Here is a 20,408-nt window from a genome sequence, read left to right on the forward strand (position 1 = left end):
GGGTTGCAGCTATGGAAGAAATAAGGGGGTATCTGGAGCACAGAAGGGAAAAGGGGGCTTGGGGGGAGAAGGCAGAAGTGCAAGGCAAAACACAGCAGGGAGAACCACACACACACACGCACATATACACACAACAAGCATGTTTGGGGGGGGGGATGTTTTGACTTGGAAGAAGGGGGAGACCGACGCTCAGATGCAATTGGCTGGCTTTCCCTCACCTGAGCCTGCTCTCCTACAGGTAGTCCTAGAGTTACAGAGAGACCATGGCCATTGTACAGTCTTACAAACGCCTCGTCATACAAACTTTTCGAGATACAAACCCAGGGTTTAAGATTCTTTTGCCTCTTCTTACAAACTATTTTCACCTTACAAACCCAACGCCGCTGCTGGGATGCCCCGCCTCCGGACTTCCGTGGCCAGCGAAGCACCCGTTTTTGCGCTGCTGGGATTCCCTTGAGGCTCCCCTCCATGGGAAACCCCACCTCTGGACTTCCGGGTTTTTGTGATGCTGCAGGGGAATCCCAGCAGAGAAAAAGTGGGTGCTTCGCTGGCAATGGAAGTCCGGAGGTAGGGTTCCCCAGCGAGGGGAGCCTCAGTGAAATCGCAGCATCGCAAAAACACAGAGGCCTGGAGGTGGGGTTTCGAGGACTTTGGTGTTTTTGTGATGCTGCGATTTCACTGAGGCTCCCTTCGCTGGAAAGCCCCACCTCCAGACTTCCGTTGCCAGCGAACCGCTTGTTTTTGCGATGCTGGGATTCCCCTGCTGGGATTCCCTTGCAGCATCGCAAAAACACAGAAGTCCGGAGGTGGAGTTTCCTATGGAAGGGAACCTCAGGGGAATCCCAGCAGCGCAAAAACAGGTGCTTCGGCTGGCAAAAGGGGTGAGTTTTGGGCTTGCACGCATTCATCGCTTTTCCATTGATTCCTATGGGAAACATTGTTTCGTCTTACAAACTTTTCACCTTAAGAACCTCGGCCAGGAAACAATTAAGTTTGTATGACAAGGTATCACTGTATATTACATATTATCTTTATATATACTACCCAATGTCTATTCTCTTCCATATGTATTGGACAAATAATAAATAAATAAATAAAATTGTGCAAAACCATGCAGGTATGGGGTCCTTGACTTACAGAAAGGCCACCGTCACTGTTTAAGACAGATGGGAAACCATACAGGTGGGTCCTTAATAATAATAATAATAACTAATTGCATAAATGGGCATGGGAACAGTTTGCTTAAACGCGTGACTCAACTGAAACAGTTGACCAATAGCATTCTTTCCTTTTTCTACCCTTTTTCCTTTCTTTACTCTTCCTCCCTTTTTTTCCCTTTCCTTTTCATCTTTTCTTTCTTTTTTCCTTTTTACTGTGCATAAATTTAGTCTAGGCTTATGTCATAGAAACATAGAAGACTGACGGCAGAAAAAGACCTCCTGGTCCATCTAGTCTGCCCTTATACTATTTCCTGTATTTTATCTTACAATGGATCTATGTTTATCCCAGGCATGTTTCAATCCAGTCACTGTGGATTCTTCCTTCCTTCCTTCCTTCCTTCCTTCCTTCCTTCCTTCCTTCCTTCCTTCCTTCCTTTTCTTTCTTTCCTTCCTCCCATCCTTCCTCATTCATAGAAACATAGAAGATTGACGGCAGAAAAAGACCTCCTGGTCCATCTAGTCTGCCCTTATACTATTTTCCTGTATTTTATATTAGGATGGATCTGTATGTATGTCTGTATGTATGTTGGTTTTACAATAGGGGTTTTTAACTGTTTATATTGGATTGTCATATGCTGTTTTACTACTGTTGTTAGCCGCCCCGAGTCTACGGAGAGGGGCGACATACAAATCCAATAAAATAAAATCAATCAAATCAATCCATGTTTATCCCAGGCATGTTTAAATTCTGTTACTGTGGATTGACCAACCACGTCAGCTGGAGGTTTGTTCCAAGCATCTACGACTCTTTCAGTAAAATAATATTTCTCACGTTGCTTCTGACCTTTCCCCTGAGATTGTGCCCCCTTGTTCTTGTGTTCACTTTCCTATTAAAAACACTTCCCTTGTGAATCTTATTGAACCCTTTAACATATTTAAAGGTTTCCCTTTTCCTTCTGTCCTCCAGACTCTACAGATTGAGTTCATTAAGTCTTTCTTGATAAGATTTATGCTTAATTTAATTTAATTAATTTTAATTTATTAGATTTGTATGCCGCCCCTCTCCAAAGACTCGGGGCGGCTCACAACAACAATAAATACAGTAGACAATAATACAAATCCAATTAATAAAAGTAGAATTAAAACCCCTTAATATTAAAAACAATCAGTGTGACACAGTCATACCATTCTCAAGTGCTATAGTCAAAAGGGAAGGGAGAGTTAATCGCCCCATACCTGGCGGCATAGGTGAGTCTTTAAAATCTTGCGGAAAACGGGGAAGGTGGGGGCAATTCGGAATCAACTCCCGGGGGGAGTTGATTCCAAAGGGCCAGGGCCGCCACAGAGAAGGCTCTTCCCCTAGGTCCTGCCAGACGACATTGCTTAGTCGACGGGACCCGGAGAAGGCCAACTCTGTGGGACCTAATCGGCCGCTGGGATTCGTGCGGCTTAAGACCTTCCACCATTTTTGTAGCCCTTCTTTAGACCTGTTCAATTTTATCCTGCTGCATAGCTAGAGGTATAACAAGCAGGAAGAGGGAGATTGTGATCCTCTTATATAGAGCGCTGGTGAGACCACATTTGGAATAATACTGTGTCCAGTTCTGGAGACCTCACCTACAAAAAGATATTGACAAAATTGAACGGGTCCAAAGACGGGCTACAAGAATGGTGGAAGGTTTTAAGCATAAAACGTATCAGGAAAGGCTTCATGAACTCAATCTGTAGAGTCTGGAGGACAGAAGGAAAAGGGGGGACATGATCGAAACATTTCAATATGTTAAAGGGTTAAATAAGGTTCAGGAGGGAAGTGTTTTTAATAGGAAAGTGAACACAAGAACAAGGGGACACAATCTTAGGTTAGTTGGTGGAGGAAAGATCAAAAGCAACGTGAGAAAATATTATTTCACTGAAAGAGTAGTAGATCCTTGGAACAAACTTCCAGCAGACATGGTTGGTAAATCCACAGTAACTGAATGTAAACATGCCTGGGATAAACATAGATCCATCCTAAGATAAAATACAGGAAATAGTATAAGGGCAGACTAGATGGACCATGAGGTCTTTTTCTGCCGTCAGTCTTCTATGTTTCTATCCATATTTTTTTGTAGGTGAGTTTGATATTTATGACAGTTGTGGAGACGGTTTTGCCACCTTCTCGCAAACCAGTGAAGTTAGGTTCACTTAACAACTGGGTTACTAGCTTAACAGGTGTTTAAGGGATTCATTTAACAAGCCTTGGCAAGAAAGGTCATAGAATTGAAGGGAAATTCCACCGAAGCAATTCTCTTTTGTGGGACAACGGAAACCTCGGGCTGGACTGTGGTCGTAACTCGAGGACTACCTGTCGGTAAGCCGAATAAATAAACCAGCGAACCAGCTAGCTAACCTTTGAGCATCTGAGACGGGCAGCTAGATAAATCAAACCAACAATACACAGACAACCCAATTGACCCATCAGTGGGCTTCTAGGAGCCATGCAATTGGAAGCTCACACCAAAACGACACAAACAGAATGGGCACAAGAACGAGGGGGGCTGGAGGGGGCTCGGGCGGGACGCGCTGATAGGCAAAGCTGGGCTGGATGTCGGCAAGGGAACTATTTTGATTCTACAAGTCGTAAGAGCGGAGCAAGGGGGCCTCCACACGTGGGTACGTCTGGACTTCAACTCCCAGAATTCCCCAGCCAGCCAATTCATTAGTTCAATTCTGGGGAGTGAAGTGAACAGATCGTAATGGTCCACGGGATGCTTAGGTCTGGTCCGTGGGATGCTTAGATTTGGTCCGCGGGGTGCTTAGATCTGGTGCAAAGAGTACTTAGATCTGGTCTGCAGGGTACTTAGATCTGACTTCGGCCACCGAGTTGTCGAAGCGTGGAACTCATTACCTGACTCAGTAGTGTCAACCCCTAACCACCAACATTTTTCCCTTAGACTATCCACGATTGACCTCTCCGGGTTCCTTTGATGTCAGTAAGGGGCGTGCATAAGTGCACCAGCGTGCCTTCCGTCCCCTGTCCAATTGTCTCTCCTTATCTCCTTATCTCCTTATCTCCTTTCAAATATGTTCACTTGTACTTTTATATCTTTTCTTCTTTTCTTTTCTTTACTTATATTATTACATATCTATTCTCTTCAATGTGTATTATGTATTGGCCAGCCAATCAATCAATCAATCAATCAATCAATCAATCAATAAAACTGGTCCTGAGGGTCCATAGATCAGACCGTGGGGTGCTTAGATCTGGCTGGTGGGGTGCTTAGGTCAGACCATGGGGTGCTTACTCTGGTCCAAAGAGTACTTAGATCTGGCCCATGGGGTGCTTAAATCTGGTCCACAGGGTGCTTAGATCTGGCCAGTGGGATGCTTAGATCTGGTCCAAAGAGACTTAGATCTGGTCTACGGGGTGCTTAGATCTTGCCTGTGGGGTACTTATATCAGATGATGGGGTGCTTAGATCTGGCCCAAGGGATGCTTAGATCTGGCCCAAGGGATGCTTAGATCTGGCCCATGGGATCTTTAGATCTGGTCCATGGGGTGCTTATATCTGGCCCATGGGATGCTTAGATCTAGACCAAGGGATGCTTAGATCTGGCCCATGGGATGCTTAGATCTGGCCCATGGGATGCTTAGATCTGGCCCATGGGATGCTTAGATCTGGTCCATGGGATGCTTAGATCTGGTCCATGGGATGTTTAGATCTGGTCCGTGGGATGCTTAGATCTGGTCCGTGGGATGCTTAGATCTGGCCCAAGGGATGCTTAGATCTGGCCCAAGGGATGCTTAGATCTGGCCCATGGGATGCTTAGATCTGGTCCATGGGATGCTTAGATCTGGTCCATGGGATGTTTAGATCTGGTCCGTGGGATGCTTAGATCTGGCCCAAGGGATGCTTAGATCTGGCCCAAGGGATGCTTAGATCTGGCCCATGGGATCTTTAGATCTGGTCCATGGGGTGCTTATATCTGGCCCATGGGGTGCTTAAATCTAGACCAAGGGATGCTTAGATCTGGCCCATGGGATGCTTAGATCTGGCCCATGGGATGCTTAGATCTGGCCCATGGGATGCTTAGATCTGGTCCATGGGATGCTTAGATCTGGTCCATGGGATGTTTAGATCTGGTCCGTGGGATGCTTAGATCTGGTCCGTGGGATGCTTAGATCTGGCCCATGGGATGCTTAGATCTGGCCCATGGGATGCTTAGATCTGGTCCATGGGATGCTTAGATCTGGTCCATGGGATGTTTAGATCTGGTCCGTGGGATGCTTAGATCTGCCCCACGGGGTGCTTAGATCTGGCCCACGGGACTGCCCTGGAAACAGGGAAGAATTGCCCCGCAGTGCCTCTGTCAGTGAAAACAAAGCTTCACGGAGTGTGCAGCCTTCCCAGGCTCCGTTTACATCCGGGATTGCCTCCTGCAGCCCTCTGACAGCAAAAACGGAGTGTGGGGGCCCACAAGTGGCCCCCTTGAGCTCAATTTTTGCTGGCAGAAGGCTGCAGGAGGTTGTCCCGGCTAAAAACAGGGCCCGTGAGCTCCATTTTTGCTAGTAGAGGGCCATGCTCACCCCATCCCAGCCATGTCCCCCCCAAACCCTCCTACCCCAAAGTCAAACACAACCCTGAAGTGGCCTTCAATGCAATCGAGTTTGACACCCCTGGAATAGAGGGTGTATACTACCCATATATTCCCCAGTAGTTGCCAGACTATCAGGCTTATCTCTGAATATTTATTCTCTGAAATATCTGCTCTTCTCCTATGATGCTTGGCTGGTGCCACCAAAAGGGGCAATTATTCGCACCACAGACTGGTTTTAGTTATTTTTAGCTTCTTTGTTGGAGGGCGGGGGACAAAAAAAATCATTTTAAATGGGTTCACATGTTCCAGCTTTTAGCACCCGAAATGTACCATCATCATCATCATCATCATTATTACTATTATTATTATTATTATTATTAATTAGATTTGTATGCCGCCCCTCTCTGCAGATTCGGGGCGGCTCACGTTTGCATAGATTCTTGATTTAGAACAGATTGGCAAATTTTTAAGAGTTGTGGACTTCAATTCCCAGAATTCTTCAACTGGCTGGTTAGGGAATTCTGGGAGTTGAAGTCCATAGGTGTGAAGTTTGAATTCTGGGAGTTGAAGCTCACAACTCTTAAAAGTTGAATTCTGGGAGATGAACTCACCAACTCTTAAAAGTTGAATTCTGGGAGATGAACTCAGCCACTCTTAAAAGTTGAATTCTGGGAGATGAACTCAGCCACTCTTAAAAGTTGAATTCTGGGAGATGAACTCAGCCACTCTTAAAAGTTGAATTCTGGGAGATGAACTCAGCCACTCTTAAAAGTTGAATTCTGGGAGTTGAAGCTCACAACTCTTAAAAGTTGAATTCTGGGAGATGAACTCAGCAACTTTTAAAAGTTGAATTCTGGGAGTTGAAGTTCACAACTCTTAAAAGTTGAATTCTGGGAGTTGAAGTTCACGACTTTTAAAAGTTGAATTCTGGGAGATGAACTCAGCCACTCTTAAAAGTTGAATTCTGGGAGTTGAAGTTCACAACTCTTAACAGTTGAATTCTGGGAGTTGAAGTTCACAACTCTTAAAAGTTGAATTCTGGGAGATGAACTCAGCCACTCTTAAAAGTTGAATTCTGGGAGTTGAAGTTCACAACTTTTAAAAGTTGAATTCTGGGAGTTGAAGTTCACAACTCTTAAAAGTTGAATTCTGGGAGATGAACTCAGCAATATTTAAAAGTTGAATTCTGGGAGTTGAAGTTCACAACTCTTAAAAGTTGAATTCTGGGAGTTGAAGTTCACAACTCAAAAAAGTTGAATTCTGGGAGATGAACTCAGCCACTCTTAAAAGTTGAATTCTGGGAGTTGAAGTTCACAACTCTTAACAGTTGAATTCTGGGAGTTGAAGTTCACGACTTTTAAAAGTTGAATTCTGGGAGATGAACTCAGCCACTCTTAAAAGTTGAATTCTGGGAGTTGAAGTTCACAACTCTTAACAGTTGAATTCTGGGAGTTGAAGTTCACAACTCTTAAAAGTTGAATTCTGGGAGATGAACTCAGCCACTCTTAAAAGTTGAATTCTGGGAGTTGAAGTTCACAACTTTTAAAAGTTGAATTCTGGGAGTTGAAGTTCACAACTCTTAAAAGTTGAATTCTGGGAGATGAACTCAGCAATATTTAAAAGTTGAATTCTGGGAGTTGAAGTTCACAACTCTTAAAAGTTGAATTCTGGGAGTTGAAGTTCACAACTCAAAAAAGTTGAATTCTGGGAGATGAACTCAGCCACTCTTAAAAGTTGAATTCTGGAAGCTGAAGTTCACAACCCTTAAAAGTTGAATTCTGGGAGCTGAACTCAGCCACTTTTAAAAGTTGAATTCTGGGAGTTGAAGTCCAGACGTCTTAACATTGCCACGTAGGGAGACTCCTGATCTAGGATAAAGTTTTTCCAAACTTCGCAGACCTGCGAACGTCAACTCTCAGAGTTCACAAGAAGAGCCACAAGGACTGAAGAATTCTGGGAGTTGGAGTCCAGGTGGGAAATGCAGATATATATATATATATTTGAAGGTCAGGATTGCATTTTAAAGCAAAACGGATATTTTAGTTCAGCATCTTTGGAAAGGCTGCAGGAAAAGGGGGCACATCGGCTTCACTTACCAATACGGTGTCCCCACGAAAGAATTGGCAGGAGAGGCTATAGAAGCAGAGCCAAAGTCTGCTAGTTTCACTTGGCCTGGTTCGGTTAGAAGAATATTTCCTGCTTTAATATCTCTGCAGGGGGGGGGAAAAAGGAGAGCCGATTACTGCAGGTAATTCCCGGCATACAAAAATTCAGTTAGCGACGATTCAGAGTTACAACAGTGGTTTGTTTATTTTATTTATTTATTTTATTGGATTTGTAAGCCGCCCCTCTCTGAGGACTCGGTGCGGCTCACAGCACATACAGAAAAACAAGAATAATAGCAATCCAATTAATACATTAAAAACAAATTTTAAAATTCTAATGAAAAAGGGAAAAAAAACCATTAATTCAAGTCAATTCAATTTATTAGATTTGTGTGCCGCCCCTCTACGAAGACTCGGGGCGGCTCACAACAATAATAAAAACAATATTCCAGCGAAAACAAATCTAATATTAAAAAGCACGTAAAACCCTATCATATTTAAAAAAGCAAACAACATATACATACCCAAACATAAATATAAAAAAGCCTGGGGGAAAGGTGTCTCAACTCCCCCATGCCTGGCGGTATAGATGGGTCTTGAGTAATTTACGAAAGACAAGAAGTGTGGGGGCAGTTCTAATCTCCGGGGGGAGTTGAATCCAGAGGGCCAGGGCTGCCACAGAGAAGGCTCTTCCCCTGGGGCCCGCCAAACGACATTGTTTGGTCGACGGGACCTGGAGAAGGCCAACTCTGTGGGACCTTATTAATATCATTCATTCAACAATCAAACTAAAGCATTCATTGGTCAGGGGGGAAGATCTAAGGAAACCCAGGCCTGGCGACAAAGATGAGTTTTTAAACTCTTCAGGAAGGCGAGGAGGGTGGGCGCAGTGCGAATCTGCGGGGGAAGCTGATTCCAGAGGGCCGGGGCCGCCACAGAGAAGGCTCTTCCCCTGGGTCTTGCCAGCCGGCATTGTTTGGTTGACGGGACCCTAAGGAGACCAACTCTGTGGGACTTCACCAGTCGCTGGGATTCGTATGGCAGAATGCGGACTCAGAGATTTATTTATTTTGTTTATTTATGTATTTGTACGCCGCCCCTCTCCATAGACTCGGGGTGGCTAACAACAGTAATAAAAACAACAATCCAATATTAAAACAGTTAAAAATCCTTATTATAAAACCAAACATACATCCAGACATACCATGCATAAAATTGTAAAGGCCTAGAGGGAAAGAGTATCTCAATTCCCCCATGCCTGGTGGCAGAGGTGGGTTTTAAGAAGCTTACGAAAGGCAAGGAGGGTGGGGGCAATTCTAATCTCTGGGGGAGTTGGTTCCAGAGGGCCGGGGCCACCACAGAGAAGGCTCTTCCCCTGGGTCCTGCCAAACGACATTGTTTGGAGCATTGTTGACGGGACCCAGAGAAGACCCACTCTGTGGGACCTAACTGGTCGCTGGGATTCATGCGGCAGAAGGCGGTCCCTGAGATCATCTGGTCCGGTGCCATGAAGGGCTTTATAGGTCATAACCAACACTTTGAATTGTGACCGGAAACTGATCGGCAACCAATGCAGACTGCGGAGTGTTGGTGTGACATGGGCATATTTGGGAAAGCCCATGATTGCTCTCGCAGCTGCATTCTGTACGATCTGAAGTTTCCGAACACTTTTCAAAGGTAGCCCCATGTAGAGAGCGTTACAGTAGTCGAACCTCGAGGTGATGAGGGCATGAGTGACTGTGAGCAGTGACTCCGGGTCCAAATAGGGCCGCAACTGGTGCACCAGGCAAACCTGGGCAAACGCCCCCCTCGCCACAGCCGAAAGATGTTTCTCTAATGTGAGCTGTGGATCGAGGAGGACGCCCAAGTTGTGGACTCTCTCTGACGGGGTCAATGATCCCCCCCCCCCCAGGGTGATGGACGGACGGACGGAATTGTCCTTGGGAGGCAAAACCCACAGCCACTCCGTCTTATCAGGGTTGAGTTTGAGTCTGTTGACACCCATCCAGACCCCAACAGCATCCAGACACCGGCACATCACTTCCACTGCTTCACTGACTGGACAAGTTAACTACAAAAAAGCTTAAAAATCAAACTCAACAGAAATTGGTTTACAAATTGTTCCCCAGTGTAATCATAGTATAAGTATAGGATATCCCACCTAAGTGGTATAGGATATAGGATAAGTGGTATAGGATATCCCGCCTAAGCAAAACGCTGGACTAGAAGACCTCTCAATTCTTGTTGTTCTGTTATAGCCAAACAAGCGAGCGTGTTGCAGAATTGTTGGGGGTTTAGAACAGTGATTTTCAACCTTTTTTGAGCCAGGGCACATTTTTTACCTTTACAAAATCCTGGGGCACATTGAGTTGGGGTGGGGGGTGGGGTGGCTAAAAAAAGTTTGGCCAATTTTTTCTTCTCTTTCTTCCTCCCTTCCGCTCTATTTCTCTTTCTCTCCCTTCTTTTTTTTCTCTCTCCATCCCTCTTTCTCTCTTCCTTCCTTCCTCTCTTTTTTGCTCTCTTTCTCCCTACCTACCTCCCCCTATGTCTTTCTCTCTCCCACCTTCCCTCCCTCTCTTTCTTTCTCTCTTTCTTTCTCTCTCTCTTGCTTTCTTTCTCTCTCTTGTTCTCTTTCTCTCTCTCTTGCTTTCTTTCTCTCTCTCTTGCTTTCTTTCTCTCTTTCTTCCTTTCTTTCTCTCTTGTTTTCTTTCTCTCTCTCTTTCTCTCTTTCTTTCCTTCTTTCTCTCTCTCTTTCTTGCTTTCTTTCTCTCTCTCTTGCTTTCTTTCTCTCTCTGAGCTTCGCGGCACACCTGACCATGTCTCACGGCACACTGGTTGAAAAACACTGGTTTAGAAGATGTGGCACATCTGGAGGAGGGCAGATTGCAGAGGAACCAATGCGAAGAAGGGCACGAGGACAAACTAGAGAAGGCGAATCTCACCTGTGAATTTTGTAATGTGAATGAAGATATGCCAGTCCGTGCAAGGCACCATCGGTAATGGCAGCAATCTCTACTTCCTGGAGTGGCTTTTTATGTACTGGATTGGAAGAAAGAACAGAGTTTAGTCTCACCCGGAACAATTTTTAAGATGTTGTATAAAGGTAGATTCTTTCCTTTCAGTGGCACAGAAAGTTTAAAAGTGGGGCTAATGAAGGGTCTGTCACAAACTGATCTAGAGAGATTGAAAGAAAAAGAAGACACGGACTATTATCAAATTTGGGATAAATGGGATAAATGGTTAAAGATTTGTATGCCGGCCCGAGTCTATGGAGAGGGGCGGCATACAAATCTAATAAATAATAATAATAATAATAATAATAATAATGGAAGAAAACTTAATAATAGTATAGAGATGATAAACTTTGAGAACTCACAGAGATGGTAGAGTATATACAGTAATCCCTCACTACTTCGCGGTTGATCTTTTGTGGATTCGCTACTTCACGGGTTTTCAGAAGACTTACCTTCCAACAGATCTGAAGCGGATCCCAGGCAGTATTCCATCACCAGCTGTGAAAAGAAATGCAGCCATAAAGGAACACTTGGAGTGTTTGTCTATCTGTCTGTCTGTCTGTCTGTCTGTCTATCATCTATCTATCTATCTATCTATCTATCTATCTATCTATCCATCCATCCATCAATCCATCATCTATCTATCTATCTATCTATCTATCTATCCATCTATCCATCTATCTATCCATTCATCCATCCATCCATTATCTATCTATCTATCTATCTATCTATCTATCTATCTATCTATCTATCTATCGATCTATCCATCATCTATCTATCTATCCATCCATCATCCATCCATCCATCCTCTATCTATCTATCTATCTATCTATCTATCTATCTATCTATCTATCTATCTATCCATTACCTACCTATCTATCCATCCATCCATCCATTTATCTATTTATTGGATTTGTATGCCGCCCTTCTCCAAGGACTCGGAGCAGCTCACAACATATCAAAAACAATATAGCATGCACATATCTAAAAATGCAATTATATATAACTAAAAAGAACTTTAAAAACACTAATATGGTTTAAAAACATTCATTACCATTCACTCAGCAAAGCATCCTACTACACTCATTGGCCAGAGGGGCCTGGGGTCTAATCGCCCCAAGCCTAGTGGCATTAAGCTTTAACAGAAGGCGAGGAGGGTGGGGGCAGTGCGAATCTCTGGGGGGCACTGATTCCAGAGGGTCAGGGCCGCCACAGAGAAGGCTCTTCCCCTAGGTCCCGCCAAACGACATTGTTTAGTTGATGGGACCTGGAGAAGGCCAACTCTGTGGGACCTAACCAGTCGCTGGGATTCATGCAGCAGAAGGCGGTCACGGAGGTATTCTGGTCCGGTGCCATGAAGGGCTTTATAGGTCATAACCAACACTTTGAATTGTGACCGGAAACTAATCGGCAGCCAATGCAGTCCGCGGAGTGATGGAGAAATATGGGTATGCCTTGGAAGGCCCATCACCGCTCATGCGGCTGCATTTTGGACGATTTGAAGTTTTGTGCTCTATGAGCTGGTTTGTTTTCGCGCAGGCATTTCACAACCCAGCTAGGTTACCTAATCAATGCTAGAAGGGAGTGAGGTTTGTAGAATGGAGGAAACATAGAAACATAGAAGATTGCTGGAAAAATGAGTCTTAAGACTCTTACGAAACTTTAGGAGGGTGAGGGCAATGCGAATCTCTGGGAGGAGCTGAGTCCAGACGGCCGGGGCCTCCACAGAGAAGGCTTTGGCAGAAAAAGACCTCATGGTCCATCTAGTCTGCCTTTTTACTATTTCCTGTATTTTATCTTAGGATGGTTCTATGTTTATCCCAGGCATGTTTAATATTCAGTGACTGTGGATTGACCAACCACATCTGCTGGAAGTTTGTTCCAAGCATCTACTACTCTTTCAGTCAAATGATGTTTTCTCGTGTTGCTTCTGATTTTTCCCCCCAACTGGGGAGGAAGACCGTAGGCTCCTTGGTACTCTCCGAGTTCGATGGCTTCCCTGCCGACGTTTTGTGACCCAGCTAGGTAACCGAATCAATGCTAAACCCCACCACTGATCTCACGGAGACGCAACTCACCCAGGCGGTATGGTCTTTCAAGTAGCAGCCTTTGTATTCTATGGTGTTGGGGTGCTTCAGCTGTTGCAGAAACCGGACTTCTTTGATGATATCTTGCCATTTCTGTTAATTTAAAAGGGAGGGAAGAAGAAGAAGAAGGAAGCAAAAAAAAAATTCGCTTTATCTTGAGGAAGCAGCGTTAAGTTAGTAGTTAATATACCTACGGAAATATAAAAATTAAGCATAGATATGGATATTTATTTATTCATTTGTCCAATACACAAATACATAGGAAGAAAAATAGACATGTAGTAATATATATAAGGGTAAAAGTGAACTTAGAGGAGAGGATATATGAAAGAAAGAAAATATATATAATAGGGTGAAAGAAAGGAAAGACAATTGGGCAGGGGACGAAAGGCACACCAGTGCACTTATGTACACCCCTTACTGGCCTCTTAGGAACCTGGAGACGTCAATCGTGGAGAGTCTAAGGGGGAAGTGTTGGGGGTTAGGGGTTGACACAATTGAATCCGGTAATGAGTTCCACGCTTCGATAACTCGATTGTTGAAATCATATTTTTTACAGTCAAGTTTGGAGCGGTTCGTATTAAGTTTGAATCTGTTGCATGCTCTTGTGTTGTTGCGATTGAAGCTGAAGTAGTCATTGACCAGTAGGACGTTGCAGCATATGATCTTGTGGGCAATACTCAAATCGTGTTTTAGGCGCCGTAGTTCTAGGCTTTCAAGGCCCAGGATTGTTAGTCTATTTTCGTAGGATATTCTGTTTCGAGTGGAGGAGTGAAGGGCTCTTCTGGTGAAATATCTTTGGACATTTTCAAGGATTTTGATGTCTCAGATGTGGTATGGGTTCCAGACCGATGAGCAGTAGTCTAGGATGGGTCTGGCAAAAGTTTTGCAGGCTCTTGTGAGTCGTGTGAGATTGCCAGAGCAGAAGCTGCGTAGGATCAGGTTAACAACTCTAGAAGCCTTTTTGGCGATATTGTTGCAGTGGGCTTTCGCACTTAGGTCATTCGATATTAGTATTCCAAGGTCTTTTACTGAGTGTGGATGGGCAGTGAGAGATATGACTTTGGCCTGATTCAGCACGGCTCTTCTCATGTTCTTAGAAATGTATAAATATGTGTATTTTCTTAAGAATTAAGGTACATTAAGGTGCCGGTGCCTGGGGACTGTTGGGGCCTGGATGGGTGTCAACAAACTCAAACTGAACCCAGACAAGATGGAGTGGCTGTGGGTCTTGCCTCCCAAGGACAATTCCATCTGTCCGTCCATTACCCTGGGGGGAGAATCATTGACCCCCTCAGAGAGGGTCCGCAACTTGGGCGTCCTCCTCGATCCACAGCTCACATTAGAGAAACATCTTTCAGCTGTGGCGAGGGGGGCTTTCGCCCAGGTCTGCCTGGTGCACCAGTTGCGACCCTATTTGGACCGGGAGTCACTACTCACAGTCACTCATGCCCTCATCACCTCGAGGCTCGACTACTGTAACACTCTCTACATGGGGCTACCTTAGAAAAGTGTTCGGAAACTTCAGATCGTGCAGAATGCAGCTGCGAGAGCAGTCAGGGGCTTCCCACAATATGCCCATGTCACACCAACACTCCGCAGTCTGCATTGGTTGCCGATCAGTTTCCGGTCACAATTCAAAGTGTTGGTTATGACCTATAAAGCCCTTCATGGCACCGGACCAGATTATCTCAGGGACCGCCTTCTGCTGCACAAATCCCAGCGACCAGTTAGGTCCCACAGAGTGGGCCTTCTCCGGGTCCCGTCAACTAAACAATGCCGTTTGGCGGTACCCAGGGGAAGAGCCTTCTCTGTGGTGGCCCCGGCCCTCTGGAACCAACTCCCCTCAGAGATTAGAATTGCCCCCACCCTCCTTGCCTTTCGTAAGTTACTTAAAACCCACCTCTGCCGTCAGGCATGGGGGAACTGAGATACTCTTTCCCCCTAGGCCTTTACAATTTTATGCATGGTATGTCTGAATGTATGTTTGGTTTTTACTTTAATGGGTTTTTAATTGTTTTTACTATTGGATTATTGTGTATACTGTTCTATTACTGTTGTTAGCCGCCCCGAGTCTCCGGAGAGGGTCAGCATACAAATCCAATAAATCAAATCAAATCAAATATGTATGGATTTGTCACGGAGAAAAACAATTAAAACTTTATTTTAAAAAGATTCCCTTTATCAAGGAGAATTCCAAAGATGACCAACTGGAAAAAGGGTGGAGGAGGCTGAGGTCAAAGGACTTGGCTTTTTGCATGTTTATTCAAGATGAGTTTTATGACAAGGAACGGCCAGGGAGTGACATCGCTTCCTGAGCTTCGGGTTACCAAAGATTAAGAAGGAATGTTAATTATTCCTTATCTCTCAAAGATATAAAGACCAAAAGGGCACTTATTCAAGGCTAAGAGTTGCTGAGGGTGATCGCAATAAATTATGCAATGCTTTGCCGCCTGGGATTAAGGGGGAAAAATAAAACGGAAGTCACCATCCAGGTGAAAAGGTTGATGTGCAAATCTATAAATGAGTAAAAATAAAATAAAAATACACGTACATTGTCTTCTGTACAGTTACTCTTCAACTTCAGGTCACAATTATGTTGCCAAGTGATAATACAGGTGGCACATTATAACTTGTATAAAACCATACAAACAGGTAGCAACCCATACAACAGGTCAATACCAGGAAAAGGTTTATTACCAAATATGGGGAAGTGATTCTGATTTCAGATTCATAGAAACATGGGAGATTGACGGCAGAAAAAGACCTCCTGGGCCATCTAGTCTGCCCTTATACTATTTCCTGTATTTTATCTTAGGATGGATCTAACTACTATGGGCTTTCCCCCCCCCCAAGCCTGGAAGGCTCTGAAACCCTAGAAAATCCCACCGTCAATTGTTGTGGTTAGCTCTGGCCCAGCTCCTGCCCCAAGGACTGTGGATGTGGGGGAGACATCCACATGCTGCAGGCCTGTTTTGCCCCTGGTGGAATCTGCTGATGAAGGCTCCTCTGACCAAGAAGACATGAGTGACAGGGAGGAAGAGAGTGTGGCAGACAGCTCAGAAGGAGATCAATTATCTAGCTCCTCCTTGGATTCAGAACAAGAGTTAATGATACAGCCACGCATGCGGAGAGCGATGCATAGGCAACAACAACTGAGAGATTATTATCAAAGAAAATGAGGCCATCTGTGGTTGGGTGGGGCTGTGGTCATTAGTGAGGCTGCTATAAATAGCAGCCTGTGGGTTTGGCCATTGTGGAGGATTATCTGATCATTGTGTTTCGTGACTGCTTTACTGACTTGGACCTTTTGTGTGCTGATTTTTCCCCGCTTTGAAACTAAACCAGGGCAAAGTGTGTTTCACTTTGTGAAAAAAGAAGGACTGTGAATTGCCTCACAGCTGCAAGCTAAGTATCACAGAACTGATAAGGGACTTGTACAAATTACTAGTTTGTTTGGAGACGAGTGCTCTTGGCTATACCAAAAGAGGGCTTGGTTTAAGTGAATTTTCATTATAAAGAACATTGTTTTGAATTTTCAAACGTGTGGGTGTCTGAAATTGTATCTGTGCATTTTTGGGAGGAGAGCTCGACAGAACATCAATGAAGGAAGAAACCGCCTTGGATTTTGAAGTGTGGGCGAGGTCCTGATTCTGTCCCAAACATGTGTAAAGGGGCGTAAAGTCTCCCTTCTTTTTCATTATCAGCAAAAATATGTTACATATATAGAATATAATTTATCAGCTATAAAAACTTAACTGCCTTGGATATGGGCCCTGGAGGGGCCAAGAGGCAAAAAGGAAGAAGAATGCTCCCACCCATATTTGGGTATATATCTCTGCCCTGGGACAAGCTGAGCAGAGGAAAACCTGTGGTCTAGAGCAGAGGTCCCCAACCTTTTTTGCACCAGGGACCGGCTTTAAGCTAGACCAGTTTTCCACGGCCCGGTGGGGGGGGGGGGCTTTGGTCAAATGGGGGTGGGGTTATGGAGGGGTGGAGCTTAGTGACGCAGCCCTCCACACTTCTCCACAGGGCGGGGAGAATCAGGAGGCTCCTTTGGCGGCTGGGGGCTGCCTGGCTTTGTGATTTTGGCTGGGGGGGAGTTAGGAAGGTCCTACTTCTCCCCCCCCCAGCCAAAAATTCAAAGCCTATCTGCTGGATACGGGCGATGAGTGGGACAGAGCGGCGCGGAAGCCTCTTGCAGCCACCGGCTTCGGCGCCGCTCGTCCCGCTCATCACCCGTATCCAGCAGATAGGCTTTGAGTTTTTGGCTGGGGGGGGGAGAAGTAGGACCTTCCTAACTCCCCCCCAGCCAAAATCACAAAGCCAGGCAGCCCCTAGCCGCCAAAGGAGCCTCCTGATTCCCCCCGCCCTGCCCGACGCCCCACCCTGTCCTGCATAATGTCCTCTGCCGGGAGGGCAGCGGCGCCGCGGACCGGCTGGAAAACCCCAACGGCCCGGGCCCGGTCCGCGGACCGGCGGTTGGGGACCTCTGGTCTAGAGGTTAAAGCTACTGCCTTACAGGCAGACTCCCCGGGTTCAAATCCCGGTAAGGGTATGCCTAGCTGATGAGAGAGTAAAATAGCTTGAAATAGATCTAGCCTCCCTTCTTTTTCATTATCAGCAAAAATATGTTACACAGAGAGAGAGAGAGAGAGAGAGAGAGAGACAAACGTGCATATACTTAATGACATATATTTCGACAGTAGCAGCAAATAATAATATGAATCTTTAGAGCATCGGTGTGTTGTTCCAGGTCGAGAGGTCAAATGCGTTCTTCTTACCTCGTTAGTTTGTTTTCCGCTGTAAGACATCTTCTTGATTGCCACCACTTCGTTGGTGCGGACATTGGTGGCCTGGAAAGGGAAGAAGGAGGGAGGAGGAGAGAAATAAAATTTAATAAAGGGTCTTTTTTTCTTCCAAAAGTGCTTTTCCCCCCCCAGGAAGCACCTGGACTTTTTTTTTTTTGGGGGGGGGGGGGTTCTTCTTCTTTCCTTGAAGACATTTTGGTTCTCATGTGAAAAAAGAGGGCAAGGGGAAGGGAGAGGAAGGGAGAGAGGGAATGGGGGAGGGTGAGTGTTCTGCCGGCGTCTCAACCGCCCATAATTACAGGGTAATTAGTCCAGGAAGACACACACCACACGATAAAAGGAAAACCCAAAAGTTTTATAAAAAGAAAAACAGAAACAGCTCCCTTTTTAAATGTCAAAGGGATTTTCTGGTACACACAAGGCACAGGTGAAATGCAATCCAATTGCTCACCCAATAACGGGGAAATTGAGACCAATTCTAAAGTCCAGAGAGTCCACACACAATCTTGAACAGCACAAAAACCACGATCTTGATAAAGCAGATAAACTGCCATGAGGCTAAAACACCAGGCTGCACTTTTATCTGTAGCACTAATTACAGCAGCCCCACCCAACCACAGGTGGCCTCATTTTCTCTTGTAATAATCCTTCAGTTGTTCTCTCCTATGCATCACTCTACGCATGCGTGGATGTGTCATTAATTCTTGTTCAGAATCCAGGGATGATACAGGTGACTGATCTCCTCCTGGGCTGTCTGCCAAACTCCCCTCTTCCCTGTCACTCATGCTTCCTTGGTCAGAGGAGACTTCGTCGGCAGATTTTACTGGGAGCAAAACAGGCCTGCGGCATGTGGATGTCTCCCCCACATCCACCTCCACATTCCTTGGGGCAGGAGCTGGGCCAGAGCTAACCACAACAGAGAGGAAGAAAGAGAGGGAGAGAGGAAGGGAAGGAGAGAGAAACAGAAAGCACAATCCACTTACGAAATAAACGGCTCCAAAACTTCCATGCCCGATTTCATGTAAACCCACGAACAGCTCCTGCGGATCATCTTTGTAGAAGAGCTCGGTGATATCCGGATCTTTGGGCGCCCCTTTACGCATGTTTGGGACAGAATCAGGACCTCGCCCACACTTCAAAATCCAAGGTGGTTTCTTCCTTCATTGATGGTGGGATTTTCTAGGGCTTCAGAGCCTTCCAGGCTGGGGGAGGGGAAAATCCCATAGGAGTTAATACAAGTTTTCTCTTTCTGGGCACGTTGAGATTATATCTGCTGAAATGCAACTCTTTACTGGCGACAGGGAAGAGCAGTCGGCCAGTAAACACTCAGCTCCATTCAGTTGCCCAGACTCTACCCCAATACAAGGGACTATGGAGTAGATAATGGATGGATGGATGGATGGATGGATGGATGGATGGATGGATGGATGCATGGACAGACAGACAGATACTGTAGATAGATAGATAGATAGATAGATAGATAGATAGATAGATAGATAGATAGATAGATAGATAGATAGATAGATAGATAATGGATAGATGGATAGATGGGTAGATAGATAGATAGATAGATAGATAGATAGATAGATAGATAATGGATAGATGGATAGATGGGTAGATAGATAGATAGATAGATAGATAGATAGATAGATAGATAATGGATAGATGGATAGATAGATGATGAATAGATAGATAGATAGATGATGGATAGGTAGGTAGGTAGGTAGATAGATAGATAGATGATGGATAGATAGATAGATAGATAGATAGATAGACAGACAGACGATGATGGATGGATGGATAGATAGATAATGGATAGATAGATAGATAGATAGATAGATAGATAGATAATGGATGGATGGATAGATAGATAGATAGATAGATAGATAGATAGATAGATGATGGATAGATAGATAGATAGATAGATAGATGATAGATAGATAGATAGATAGATAGATAGATAGATAGATAGATGATGGATAGGTAGGTAGATAGATAGATATATGGATGATGGATAGATAGATAGATAGATAGATAGATAGATAGATAGATAGACAGACAGACAGACAGACAGACAGACAGACAGACAGACGATGATGGATGGATGGATAGATAGATAATGGATAGATAGATAGATAGATAGATAGATAGATAGATAGATAGATAGATGATGGATAGATAGATAGATAGATAGATAGATAGATAGATAGATAGATAGATAGATAGATATAGAAATATCAAAACATTAATTAGATAAGATCTATGGAAGATTATTTTTATCTATGATTACGGTTCCAAGACTATTATATGCCCCAAAATGGGAAGACTCAGAAATACTCACAATGGAAGAATGATTGCTGAAGATGTCAAAACTGGCAGGGATGACAAAAAATTGACTTGATTAAAGAAAGATCAACAACTTCATTTATTTGCGCCTGGAAACTCACTTTGCTAAAAAAAAAAAAACAGGAGAGAAAAATAAAGAATTTGTAAATTTTGGATTTGCGGATTAGAAGGGTAGAATATTTGTTTGTTTGTTTATTTGTTTGATTGATTGATTGATTGATTGATCGATTGATCGATTGATTTCTATACCGCCCTTCTCAGACTCAAGAATATCTCAACTTTTCTCTATCAATACAAAGCTTGGTTAT

At 44.5% G+C, this 20,408-nt stretch overlaps 1 protein-coding gene across 1 annotated transcript in view; it reads right to left on the reverse strand.

The window, feature by feature from the left end:
• The window catches only part of TAOK3 (TAO kinase 3), a 78,318-nt gene that overhangs the window by 34,888 nt on the left and 23,022 nt on the right, over positions 1-20,408 (reverse strand). Inside the window, exons 3-9 of the mRNA XM_070762007.1 lie at positions 20,096-20,205; positions 18,738-18,956; positions 17,728-17,799; positions 12,935-13,036; positions 11,309-11,354; positions 10,785-10,881; positions 7,834-7,947 (exon numbers count right to left, since the gene is read on the reverse strand). Coding sequence (XP_070618108.1) covers positions 7,834-7,947; positions 10,785-10,881; positions 11,309-11,354; positions 12,935-13,036; positions 17,728-17,799; positions 18,738-18,857 — 551 coding nt within the window. The 5' untranslated portion in view covers positions 18,858-18,956; positions 20,096-20,205. The remainder of the gene's footprint in view (positions 1-7,833; positions 7,948-10,784; positions 10,882-11,308; positions 11,355-12,934; positions 13,037-17,727; positions 17,800-18,737; positions 18,957-20,095; positions 20,206-20,408) is intronic.

Source organism: Erythrolamprus reginae, chromosome 10 (genome assembly GCF_031021105.1).
Source record: "Erythrolamprus reginae isolate rEryReg1 chromosome 10, rEryReg1.hap1, whole genome shotgun sequence".
Lineage (NCBI taxonomy): Eukaryota > Metazoa > Chordata > Lepidosauria > Squamata > Dipsadidae > Erythrolamprus > Erythrolamprus reginae.